This window comes from Suncus etruscus, chromosome 17 (assembly GCF_024139225.1).
Source record: "Suncus etruscus isolate mSunEtr1 chromosome 17, mSunEtr1.pri.cur, whole genome shotgun sequence".
NCBI classification, from domain to species: Eukaryota; Metazoa; Chordata; class Mammalia; order Eulipotyphla; family Soricidae; genus Suncus; species Suncus etruscus.
In genome coordinates, this window is record NC_064864.1 from 37,534,332 (window position 1) to 37,548,246 (window position 13,915).

Here is a 13,915-nt window from a genome sequence, read left to right on the forward strand (position 1 = left end):
AACAAACCCATCCTTCATCCTTTACACTCACAGTCTGGCTCCAGATGCTGAGGAGTTGAAGAGTCCTTGCAGTGTACAATTCTGAGACACTAGCTGGTGTCCTATAATTAAAGTCAATCCTGGCACCATCTAACCAAAAGGCGTGTTAAGCTTTTCTGGTTAAGGGCTCAATTCTTGCAGGGCTGCTCATGACAAAGACAGTCCAAGTTGTCTCCTGAGCATCTGTCTAACTCTATAAATTGGAGGGCTTCATGATTCTTTTCTTGTATTCAATTAATTTGATAGCATCACTTACAGAACTCAATTTTCTTACTGCTTATCAGATCATTATAACAAGACATGATAAGGCACAGAGAGGATTATGATGATGAAAATGATACAGATAAACAAAGCACATGGGAAGAGGGTTGGAGCTCACTGCATTGCAGTGAACCACTGAGTGCTTACTAGCCCAAACACTCCCTAATCCCAGACTCAAGATTTTTCTTCTCATAGTGTCATAAAGGCATGACCCATCTTGAACTCAATTTCCAGCCCCTCTTTGGAAAATGTCATCTGACAGTTTCAAACTGTTCATCATTGATTGATTGGTCTATGGTAATCAGCCTACATTTAGAAACTCACCAAAAGTCATTTCATTAGATCAATACACTTTCCACTCACCTAAGAAATTCCAAGGAATTCAAGAGACATATTAAAGAACTTGAGTCAAAGGCTCCATTTTGAAAGAAAAGATGCTCCTAGTATATTATTTTTATTTAGGAGATTACAAGGGTTTAGAAGTTCTGTGCCATAAAGATATAATTTGACAGCAACCAAATTTAAATGTTTTCAGAGTTGGGGGAAAGACTGGGGATTGAATTCATGCCAAACATGTGCTCCAGCCTTTTGAGTAATCTCCTTGGCCCCAAAGTTTTCCTTTTGTTGAATGCCTTTAAGCCAATCAGAAAACCTCACTGACTGAAGTACATATGACTCAGAACATGACACATTTGTGAGTTGGACAAGAGTCATGGTCACATTTTAGGTCAAGTAGCATTTCATCCTCCTAGAAGGCAATAATCTGCTCATCTTGTTCTCTTACTGTAATCCTCATTGCTTAAGTGTGGGTATGACTTTGAAATTCCAGTTAGTTTCCTTTAAAAATATTTTAAAAATAAATATTTGGGTCACACCTGGCAGTACATATATGGGTGAGCTACTTCCAGTTCGTTGCCTAGGTGTGGCTTCTGGTGGCACTGGGAGGTCCATGTAGTGTTGATAGTTAAAATTGGGTCCTCTGCATGAAAAGTATATGCTCCTGTTACAACTGAGTGTGTTCTCTCTCTCTCTCTCTCTCTCTCTCTCTCTCTCTCTCTCTCTCTCTCTCTTTCTCTCTGTCTCTCTGTCTCTCTCAACTTCCTACTCTTTTGTAATGTATGCAAAGTGTTGGTTTATGTATCTCGTTTTTGCTTATATTGAATTTGTGATCCAAGACATTTTATCTGCCTGGATTTAGCTACTTGAAGAAAATAATGTATTATATTTTAATTTATATAAATCTATTTTTATATTGTTGATATAATTTTGGGCAATATGGTTCTTTATTTTTATTTGGAAGGTTACTTCAGCCAAAGTTTGTGGTCTCAAGAGCTGTTCCTGACTCTCTATGTAGGAATAACACCTGGCAGTGATCAGGGGACCATTTGGGGTGTCAGAACTTAGACCTCCTTATTTGGGGTGTGCCCCTTCCTTTCCACTCTACTCTCCAATAAGTCTTTCTATTTCATTAAAAACAAAAACAAAACTGTGGTGTTAATTATTAATTCAAGGTTGGCTGTATGAAGATAAGCACCAGGATTCATAGCTCCTGTACTCTCTGACCCTTTGTTTTAATTTTTATTAAATTTATTACTAAGCATATTTGCCTAAGTACGTTTAAGTATTTTAGAGTAAAGAAGTTACTTTGTATTTGCAATCCAGTTAATGAAGTTTATCATTAATGGTTTCTTTTCACACTCTACTCCCTTGCTTATGATTGTTTAAATCAGACAAGAATAGTGGACTTTCTTGTTCTGGTGATAGAACAAAGAGACACCAATTCCTTAGAATCATGACATTATCCCTGCATTGTCCTGAATTCCAAAAACATTTCAAGAAACAACTCCTATCTAAAGTCCCCACACTTACCATTTCATGGGTTTCCTCGGAAATAATTAGGCAGTCTCTAGCTTTTCTGCTTGACAATACTGGTGGTAAATAGCAGTAGGTCATTTACATCCAAGTATAGCATTATTGCACCATTAATATATGATAGTATGAATGGCATAAGGCCATCTTTTTTTGTCTATTAGTGGGGATGAAAGACGAGGAGTAGGACAATGGAAAGAGACTTGATCATTTCTTTAAGATTTAACTCCATTTGAGTTACTGCATTGGGTTAGTAACTTGGTAGTTGACTCAGCAACAAATATACCATAAGACTTATTATTGGAAATGTGAATGGGTAGATTTATGGAACATGTAAAACATCATCCTGAGACTCTTAGAAAGAAATTAGAAGATTTTCTATCTTCAAGGAGGAATGGCAGCTCAAAGCTGTCATATGAGTGTTAATGTTAACATACTGAAAAGCCTAAGATATTTGCTATTTCTGAAGATGGAAATGACTTGTGGAGACATATAATGGAATGGCTGATATTTTCGAATTTGTTTAATAATGAAGAGGTGACCTTAAATCATTCTGTTTGTGAGAGAATTGATGTTCTAGTTTTCAGTAGGCCATTAATATCTTAAAGAAATGTAGAAAGGGTAACTGTAGAAATCAATACTGTTGAAGGGCAACTTGCTATGTCTCAGGTTTGTTCTGGACTCTGCCTGAGCTGATCGTTTAATCTCCAGATGCTCTCTTCAGGTCTGCTTGCTTGGACAGACCAACATTCACCACCTACCACCAATTTTCTAAAGCAGTTTTTTCAACTGGGATACATGTGCCCCACTGTGGGCTCCCAGGATATTCCAAGGGCACCACAGGTGGTTGATGAAATGGTGATAAATGAAACGGGTGATAATGAACCACAGGTGATAACTGAAACACAAGACAAGATGGCTAACCAGTACAATGTGAATGCTTAGAGAAAGTCTGAGAAACACTTCTCTAAAGCACCTTTTCCCATTCCAGTACAGTTCACATACCAGTATTTACCTCAACTATCAGTAGGTCATCATTTGAAATGAGTTCAAGCTTTTTATCTGGTGGTGTCTTCTCAAGAAAAGTGCTTAGTTCAACTAAAATCCTGCCTCTATAGGCAACACCTTCCCCCTGAAAGGCAATAATACAAGATTATTTATTTAGACATAAACAACACACACACACACACACACACACACACACACACACACACACACACACACACACACCACTTTATCCCTTGCAGGTAATTCAGATATAAAATGTCTTCTCATTACTAAGGCCCTAACCTCAAGAATGAATCAATCATAACTTTCTCAGCTAAATTTGGGTATTTAGTAACTTCAAGAATAATTAGTGTTAGTAGGAATCATTCTAACGGTCATTAAAGGAACTAGGATTAAGAGGAATCTTAGCTATGACAAGATCAGAGGCTTTTAAGCCAGATTCTATGTCTAGAGGGATTCCAGAGTCTGAGAAGAGGGAATGAAAGGTGCTCTACCTCAGCAGAGTAGCTCTGAATTTATCTGTTAACACAGTTCTTTATCTCCTTTTCTCAGAACTGAGAGACTCATGCTGTAATAAAGGCAAGATGCAGTGATAATCAAGTAAAGGAAAATGTTGGGAGGTGGCTGAGTATAAGATTGAGGAGCAGATATTCCTGTCAAACACTAGTGGTGGTAGCAGATTCTTCCAAAAAAGAAGAAAAGCCTCTACCTCTCCAGTCAATCTTCCTTTCCCTCACCATGACTTTTCTTTTGCTCTACCTAAGATAATTAGAAATTAGATAGAAAAATACCTAAGATAATTAGAAATTAGAAATCTAAGATTATTAGAAATCACTATCTTGCATTCGAATGTAGCAGAAAGAGCACTTCCCATCTATATGCCTTTATGTCTCTGTTTATAAAATGAAGATCTGAAATCCATCTGGTTAAACCAAGAGTGTCACCAAGTATGTTGCCTTCAATAATTTATCAAGTTCCTAGAAGGTGACATTGAACAGAATTCTAGGGCAGTATGCTTGATTCTTAGGAAAAAGGTCCAGCAGTAACTACTGACACCTGCCTAAGTGTAAGCCTGAGGAAAGCAATGCTGTGGACTTATTATTACCAAATTAGATTGTCTCCAAGATCCTTCTCTAATATTGCACTTTATGACTTGAGGGTCATGAGACTTCTATCTTTCAACACTTTGTTAGTCATATAACTATGTGTATATTGGGATTTTCCCAAACATAAGATTTAACTATAACAATTATAAGAAGAAATCACATTCATCTGTACTTATTGCTTTTAAAAAATAACTGAGAAACTAACCTTTCCAGTATTTAGCTCATCGTAGGGATCTGGGAATCCTGTGTACTCTCTGGGACTTCCATAAAGGTTCAGATAACAAGGTCCAAATGTTGGAACAAAGCCCACCTCTGTTTCGCCTGTATTTGCTGGAAGATAACATCAGTATGAGATGCTAGACTTCTAATGCTCAATCTATTAAAATAAATATTAGTTGTTAGATGGCACAATCATTTCCTCCAATATGTATGTTAGTTGTTTTAGTGCATGTTATAAGCACTTGTGAGATGCACCACATTTGCTTTCTTTTGTAGCTACAAAGCAATAAAAAATACTTGGTTGTAGTTAGGTAAACTTATGAGGTTATAGCAAAAAAGAGAATGATATGTAAATGAAAGAGAAAATATCAAGTTGATTACTAATTTTTGTAAATTTAAATTGGCACTGTATTAAATGCATAACCAGCAATTGAAGCAAAAGATTATTTTATTTGGGGACATCATTTAAAGGTTATATACTATATTGATTTTGTTTCCAAACCATGCCATTTTGTTTCAAGCAGTATAAATCAGTGATGTTAGATATATACTTATATAAATTAATATAATATGTTTATATATTTAAATATATATTTTATTATGTATGAGATTTATAAAAAATCCCCATTCACGGCATTCTTCCTTTTTTGAGCCTTTAACATATTCCATATTTCTGTTATCTGGTTTTAGGTAAACTACTCCCACAATGGAAACAAAGAGTAAATTCAATGTCAAATTTCTGTGAAGACCAGCAAATCTGAGAGTAGCTGCCAATCATCTCAAATGCTCTTGCGTTCAAGTAGAAAGAACTTGTTTCCAAAAGCAGAGAAGGCAGCTGATGGCATTATAACTATTGAGAAGGTCAACTTTTGCTCACTCAGTGTAAGGAAGACATATCAATTTAGAAATTGACAGATTACTAAACAATCTATCAATTGTTCAGAAGTGTCAAACTATGAACTAGAAAACAGTTTGAGACTGTCAAAGTAATTAATCCCTGTGTCAATGAGAGGTTGACTAGCTAATCTCAATCAGTGGCCTCTTTTCAACTTCATGCTTAAAACAAGAGAAAAGAGACTGTGGAGTAACAAATGAATTGAGTGTCTATTAGTTAAACAACTGACAAAATTGTAGGGACTTGCAATTTGCCATCACTTTAATTATTTGAGACTTTCTTATATGTGTTAATGGGTTTGAGCACTTTTGAGGAGAGGTGGAAGCTATATCAAAATGTGCAGTCTAAGGTTAGGAGATAGAATAAAGGAAAAAATTAAACAGAAAAATAATACCTAAATGTTTGTTCCTTGCTAAAGATTTTCAAGGATGGGAATATAAATTGTCATAAATCTCTTCTGGGGGGACTATCAGATAGCTCATACTTTGTAAGCTAGATGAGCCCTGCTATTAAATAATCTTTAATTAGAAATCATTGAGTACTGAGCCTGGAGTAGCTCCTGATCACTGTGAGGTGGCCCCCAAACAAAAACAAAAAGATTCTTCAGCAAATCACTTTGATAGCAAGACGTTATTTATTTATTCTTTGTGGACCAACCACATTTCTTTACTGGTATTTGAAATCCTTTGTCTTGCCTAGTTATGTATTAACATGAAGAAATGTCATTCTCTGTGTTCATGCCTTAGCTTCATTTTCCTGGAAAACCTATTTTATTTTTAACAAGCTGCTTCCAAATTTTCTCAACTTATTTTATACAAAATTGTCACCCTAGAGATTCTAATGTCTTTTCTCAGAAGCTTATACAAAATAAAACAAATTTTCAACCAACAAGCCAGGAGCCTGTGGTCAGTCTTTTGGTTTTGCTCCATGGGTGGAGACACCCTGTATCTCTTAGGCCAATGGAATTTCCTTTCTAATTTCCCCAACGTTTGCTGTGCCTATGTAAAAACAAAAACAAAAACAAAAACAAAAAAACAAACCACACCTGCCCCTATTTTTTCTTTTCTTTCCTTTTTTTTTTTTGGGGGGGGGGTTTGGGTCACACCAGGCGGGACTCAGGGGTTACTCCTGGCTGTCTGCTCAGAAATAGCTCCTGGCAGGCACGGGGGACCATATGGGACACCGGGATTCGAACCAACCACCTTAGGTCCTGGGTGGGCTGTTTGCAAGGCAAACACCGCTGTGCTATCTCTCCGGGCCCTTCTTTTCTTTTTTTTTAATTTTACTTATATTCTAGATAGGGGTTCCCTCCTTTTTCATAGAACCATACAACTTGAGTCATCTCGATCTGTCACATATTTCTGTCTTTCTACAAATTGAGAAAAGGAAAAAACAAACTTGGATTGGGCCCCGGGGGCCAAGCAGTCTAGGAGCATTGAGTGGAAAAAAAAAAAAAAGAGATAAGATCTAAACACCCATCCCAAAGTCAAAGACAATAGAATCAAAAAACCCAAACTACAACAAGCTAAACACAAAATGGACCTGTAATACTGGTAGTCCTGGGAGCTAGGGTGGAAATATGGATGCATGTGGGAACTAGGGTGGAGGGAGGTCAACACTGGTGGTGAGAATGGCCCTAAATCACTGTCACTAAATGCCTGAAATACAACTGTGAAAGACTTGTAATTCACAATGGTCTCAATAAAAACAAACAAACAACATAATTTTCAATCTATCAATGTTTTCATCTCAACTAATTGTAATACACTTTTAAAATACTTTCACACCTCCCTCACCTCTCTAACACTCATTTACACTTGGACTTATATAAGCCTTAGATCTATGCCCTTTAACATTTAAGATATGCCTATCTGTGTCTCAATTGTAAATTACTTTGTGAAGATGCAGTATTTGCTTATATTTTGTTTTGTTTCCCTAATCACATAGTACTGAATTTATCACTGAGTACTACTACACAAATATTTGCTGGTTGCTGGACCAAATGAATGAAACAATAAAGTATTACCGAAACTGTCAAATTTGTCATAATCCTAAGCACATCTTAATACTCATATGAAACTGATTATAAGATGAGTTTTTGTTTTGCTTTGAGGTCACATCTTACTGTATACAGGGCTTACTCCTATCTCTATGCTCAGAGATTACTCCTGGCAGTGTTCTGGTTACCATATGCAGTGCAAAGAATCAAACTGGTCAGTCTGCAAGGTCAGACTGCAAGGTCTCTCTCTCTAAATCCAATTTTATTTTATTTTTTATTTTTTATTTTTGGGGCCACACCCAGCAGTGCTCGGGTCTTTATCTTGGCTCTGCACTCAAATTACTTACAGCAAATTTGAGGGAATATGGGATGCTGGGGATCGAACCGAGGACAGCTGCACACAAAGCAAATGCCCTATCCACTGTACTATCCCTCTGGTTCAATCCAACTTTATTTATTTTTCCCTTTATTTAATCACTCTGATTATAAACTAAAAATAGAATAATTGTGCCAATAACATAAAGGCAGGCATAAAAAGTCATACTTGTATACAGCTTCTCTTTGTAAAGCTTTCTCATGTGCAATATCTTCTTCCTCTTTCATGACAACCCTAACTGATCAACATGGCAGTAATCATTGAGACAATCCTCTCTCAACTTGGGAGTCTTTATCTTTATGGAACAATAACATCAGTCTTAACTAATGGTTGAGTGATGGTTGAGTGTGAGAGCATTGAGCAAACTTGCAAGGAACAGCAAATTATGGGTAACCAAAGGTCATGCTACATGACCCCTTATATTTTGAAGATAAAGAGATTCAGGGCATCAATTGGAAAATGCTCAGTAACTTCAATACTTGAGATCCATGTTGAGAGCTGGGGAAAGTTATTTTATTTATTTTGAACAATTGATTTACTGGCCAATTCTCTACCTACACAATAAAACAATAACAACAACTAAATATTCACAGGAATAATGAAGTCAAATAGGGAATGCATCTAGGTGAGCTGAAAATATAAAATGAGAAGCAAAGCCTAGTTAGTTTGTTATAGTTTAGCCATGCAAGGCAACATAAAGTATTAATACAAAAATTACTACTTCAGCAAAATTATATTTGAAATAGCAAAATGTCAAATGTGGTTTTGAATAAAATTAATCAGTACATTATTAAAATGGTAATATTAGACAAAAAGATCCAGAAATAGCAAATTACAAAATTACAAAGCATAAACCTGTATATGCTGTAGCCCCAGATTCCGAAGATGAGATATCTATGTGGTAAAATACAATTGGTTAAACAAGCTAAACAACACACTGTAAGAGACATTGACAAGTTAATAACAATCCAACAGTAGGTTAAGTGGTTTAGCAACATCAGGACAATCTTGAATTCAGACCTAAAATCTCACAACCTTTTGGTAATTTATACAAAAGTCACCAGTTCAGTGGAAAAATGGTTCAAGTCTTAACAACAATCAGCAGAATCACTACATCACTACATGTGAAATAACTTAATCCCAGGACACTAATCCCAGCCTTGTCAGTCAAGCATCTGAGAAGAGCAGGGTCGACTGAGATTAGTCAACTGAGGTCTAAGGAAGTCACCAATACTTTATGTTTGTAATAAAATGATTACATGTCTTATTTCTCCTCACATAATGGGATCAAAGGCTAGAAAATCCAAGTTAAGTTATTCTGAGACTGTATAAACAAAGGCCTATTGTAAATGACTCATTTCTTGGGAAGATGCCTGATGCTCATTCTTTTCAGAGAATGTCATAGAATCATAAAATGTCTGTAGGACCTCAGATACAGGGTGAAATGTTTCCAATAATTTGTTTTTATTTTTCTGGACATTACTACCAAATCACTAAGTTTAATGTTACTAAGTTAAATGTTTACCTTCTATGTCTTGAATAATTATCTTTGTTTTATTTGTTTTGAGGTCCACCCAAATGTGCTCAGGTCTTACTCTTAGCACTGTGGTTAGGGATTATTCCTGGCAGGGCTAAGGGGAACCATATGTCATGCTGAGGAGAGTCTTGGATTGGGCAATTATCTTAACCCTTTAATATCTCTTTGATATAATTCTTTTTTTTTTTTTTTTTGGGCCATACCTGGTGATGCTCAGGGGTTACTCCTGGCTATGGGATCAGAAATGAAATCAAATGGGGGACCATTTGAACTGCAATCTGTCCTAGATCAGCCATGTGCAAGGCAAACGCCCTACCACCACTGCACCATTCCAGCTCTCTTAAATAATTCTTAAGATAGCTAGTTATATCTTTATTTTGAAGGACTCTATTGTAACCATTATGATTTAATCTAATTTTAATGCCTGGATTTTTCACTTGAGAAGAGAGGCAAGTACAACTATGTTTATTCATCCTCCCTTCCAGCTTCTCATCTACACCTTCTATACTTTGACACTGCAATTAGTAATAACATTAACATTCTGTTCAGAGTTTTAGCTATAAATGAAAAAAACACTAAGAATAATATATAAACTGGGGCTGGAGAAATATCACAGTGGGCAGGGCTTTTGCCTTACACACAACTGATCTGGGTTTGATTCCCAAAATTCCATATGGTCCCCAGAGCCTTCGAGGAGTCATTTCTGAGCATAGAGCTAGGAGTAACCCCTGAGAGCCACTGGGTGTGGCCCCAAAACAAAAATAATAATATATAAGCAACCATTTAAATACTTGTTCTCTGAAGACTATAAAAAAAGTTGAGGCCTGGGGAGATATCTAAATGAACTCCATGTTTTGGGAAGCATGCTTTGAGTGCTAGAAGGCTGGATTTGATTTCTGGTACCTCTGATTCCCAGAGCACCGATGGAGGTAAATCTCAATCATTGCTCGGTGTGGTAAAAAACAAAACAAAACACCAAACAACCAAACAAATAAACAAGAGCTGGATTACATTTCCCCTTTTTGCAGTGTCAGGAGTGTGGGACCTGTGCCATGCAGCAGATAATGTTCAGATGGAATCCTGTCCTTTTTATGTAGTTTAAAATAATATGATACATGACTTTAGACTATATATTTAGACTATATCTTTGCTCAGAATTTTATTTTTCTTTAAACTTCTAATTGCCTTTTTCTGTTTTTGTTTTATTTTTTTTTTATTTTTTTGGGGCCACACACAATGGTACTCAGGGGTATACTTGGCTCTGCACTCAGAAATGACTCCTGGCAGGCTCGAGGACTATATGAGATGTTGGGAATCAAACTCTAGTTGGCCACATGCAAGACAAATTCCCTACCCACTGTACTATCACTTTGGCCCATTTTAATTTTTGACCTTAACTCTAACCCTAATAATTTTTCAAGAGAATAAAATGAGTAACTTATTTATAATACTTCTAATACCTTCTATATTCTTTTTTAGTTTTTTTTTAAAACAGGCTTTAATAGAAGCTAGTTAGGAAGGGGAGAGAGAGAAAAAAAAGAAGGGAGTAATGAGTTCACAAAACAGTGGCTTCTCCAAAGGTGGAAAAAAATCCAGTATACAACCCAGCATGACAATAGGAAAGCCCACATCTCAAGAGGAGAGATGCAGGCAACATGTGTTTGAATACATGTATGTAGCACCATCACATGGGCCCAGGGAGCACAAATGCACCCCTTCTATATTCTTACTCAAATTTATTGCTTGAATTACTATTTTCTAAAAACCTAAAATATTCCCTCTTAAATAAGGTGAAGATAAGAGGAAAAAACATGTTTTCTTTTAAACTATTACTTTAGTCAGCATGTTTAAATCTGTTGGCAATGACAAAAATTTTTAGCATTTTTCTCTTGCCTAAAAAAATAAGCTACTGATATCATAGTGTCGACATTTTTTTTCTCTTATCATTTTAATTCTCCACTTTCATTTTCTATTATAATGTCTTTGCAGGACCATAATGCCAAGTCTAGATAAATAGTTCTAGTGTAGTTCCTACTATGAAAAAAAAAGAAAGAAAGAAATGATATTTGTTATCTGTGCCCCTGTTAGCTTGAAAACAAAATGTGCATTATTTGGGGGGGAGTGCAGACTTCATAGTTTAGTTCCATCTGACCTTGTTCTTGCCAAGGAAGTCAGCTAAGATGAGAATATAATGTTATATTTGGGCGAATTTATAAAAAATGATATGATAGTATTATGTATTGACACTACAACTTACAAAACGACTGGGAAAGGGTTTGGGATGGGGCCAAGAAATCCTTTTCTTAATTTATTATTAGCTACTTATCAAATAATTCTTGAAATAATTGTGTCACTGGTTATGACCAAAATATCACTGAAATAGTTCAGTAGGCAGGCCACATTAGACTTTGAAAGAATCAAATTATTGCCAGGTGATATCCAACTCACTTCTCTAGAAGTTGTGTACCTAATTCTCCTCCATTTTTACTTAGTAGCTTACCTTCCACTTCCCCACCAGAGGCGGCAATTTTAGAGAGATGCAGGTATGTTGTTCCAACAACATCATTTTTGGTAAGGCGATCCCTGTGTAAAAGAAAAAGTTAATGCCTCCATCTATAAGCATTCACTTATCTTGATTTAAAAATAAATTAGAGATTTGGAAAAGACACTAGACCAGCTTAGCTTCCCTATTTTTTAAAAAAAATCAATTGATCTCATGGAGAGATTAATAGAATCTCATCATATAAAATAAGTATACACATTTTATTTTCTGTTCTAAAAACAATAAAACATCTCCCAGAATCTTTTGTTGATTCTTCTCAAGAATGGCTTGCTGAAATCTATGTTGCATAGTCTGATGATATATAATTGGTGATTTCTTATCTTGAGGTAATTTCCGAGCATTTTTTTCTTCTTTAGTTTATGAGCAATTGAGTCAGGTTAGCTAAAGCTTTTTTGTATACAATACTGCCATTTTTGGAAAGAAAAAAACAATTCTGGGAAAATTTATTCTCTTTGCAAGAAAAGTATACAAAGGTTCCTCATGTTTTATTCTTTCAGTTTGAATTAGGAACAATCTGTTCTTTAACTCACCAGTCAAATATTGTTAGTTTTATTTTCTCACACACTGAAGGAAACTGTTAGAAAAAAAGAAGCAGAAAAAAAGAATAGTTATTTCTCAACTTACTCAGAAACTATTAAGGTAAATATTATTTTCTGAAAAAAGAAAAGGATGTCAAACCTTGATCTGAAGACTAATGACTTGATTCCACTCAGGGTTTGCATTTTTCTCAATTATATTTGTGCAAACCTGTAAAATAATTTAAAAAATAGTATTTAAATTTCTAATTACTATAAAAAAAATTTTTGGCAGGAAGTGGGGCCATCTGTACTCCAAGCAGTTCTTGGGCACGAGAGATGAGATGAGAGCAGTGTCTGAAATCAAACTAGGGTTTGTGGTATCAAGGCAAGTATTTTAATCCCAGTACTATTTCTCCAGCTCCAAATTTCTAATTTCTAAATGTTCACAAAATGCATACAAGGTTATGGATTCAGAAGTTTATTTATAACATATACTTAGGAACCTGGTTCATGTTAATCTTTTCTTGGTATTGATTTTGAAAAATATAAGAAATTTAATATTATTATTGCTAGTAGACACTAAAATTAATTTTCCATTGCCTAATTTATAACAATAGACTAATAATGCAAAATAATGCTTATCAAGCACTTACTACATATTGTCTAATGCACATTTTAATTAACCCATTAGATCTTTGGATCCACTCTCCACCTCCCTGTTCCTCCAACTACCCTTTGTTCATTCATTCATTTGTTCTATCCTTCCTTCATTTGCTTTCCTTTTTCTATTTCTTTCCTTTCTTCCTCACTCCCTTTCTTTCTCTTTCTCTCTTTCTCCTCCTTCCTTCTTTCTTTTTCCTTCTTCCTTCCTTCCTTCCTTCCTTCCTTCCTTCCTTCCTTCCTTCCTTCCTTCCTTCCTTCCTTCCTTTCTTCCTTCCTTCCTTCCTTCCTTCCTTCCTTCCTTCCTTCCTTCCTTCCTTCCTTCCTTCCTTCCTTCCTTCCTCCCTCCCTCCCTCCCTCCCTCCCTCCCTCCCTCTCTCTCTCTCTCTCTCTCTCTCTCTCTCTCTCTTTCTTTCTTTCTTTCTTTCTTTCTTTCTTTCTTTCTTTCTTTCTTTCTTTCTTTCTTTCTTTCTTTCTTTCTTTCTTTCTTTCTTTCTTTCTTTCTTTCTTTTCTCTTTCTTTCCAGCCACATGAGCATTCTTTTTACCTTAAAACCCTTACTTGTCAGATCTATGCATTATTCAGATCTCTGCTCCAGTGTCACTTCCTCAACAGTGTTCCATTTGATAACCTAATGGGCATTCCCTGAACCCCAGACTTTAATTTAACCCCTAATTTAAGAAAAACTTTAATTTAACCCCAAGACTTTAATTAAACCCATTCTTTAAACCTTGGTAGCCAAAATCATGCCCACAACTGCAGTCACCATATCTGCACCTGGCCAGCTCTATAGACTCACTTTGTTCTCCAAAGAGATATAAACCACACCATGAAAATGATAGGTACACCAGCTACAGAGCTAAAA

The 13,915-nt window shown here is 35.8% G+C and overlaps 1 protein-coding gene across 1 annotated transcript in view; it reads right to left on the reverse strand.

The window, feature by feature from the left end:
• MYOF (myoferlin) overlaps positions 1-13,915 on the reverse strand; it is a 182,985-nt gene that overhangs the window by 90,350 nt on the left and 78,720 nt on the right. The window contains exons 14-19 of the mRNA XM_049764380.1: positions 12,551-12,619; positions 12,403-12,446; positions 11,810-11,892; positions 8,628-8,666; positions 4,489-4,613; positions 3,185-3,301 (exon numbers count right to left, since the gene is read on the reverse strand). Of these exons, the coding sequence (XP_049620337.1) occupies positions 3,185-3,301; positions 4,489-4,613; positions 8,628-8,666; positions 11,810-11,892; positions 12,403-12,446; positions 12,551-12,619 (477 nt within the window). The remainder of the gene's footprint in view (positions 1-3,184; positions 3,302-4,488; positions 4,614-8,627; positions 8,667-11,809; positions 11,893-12,402; positions 12,447-12,550; positions 12,620-13,915) is intronic.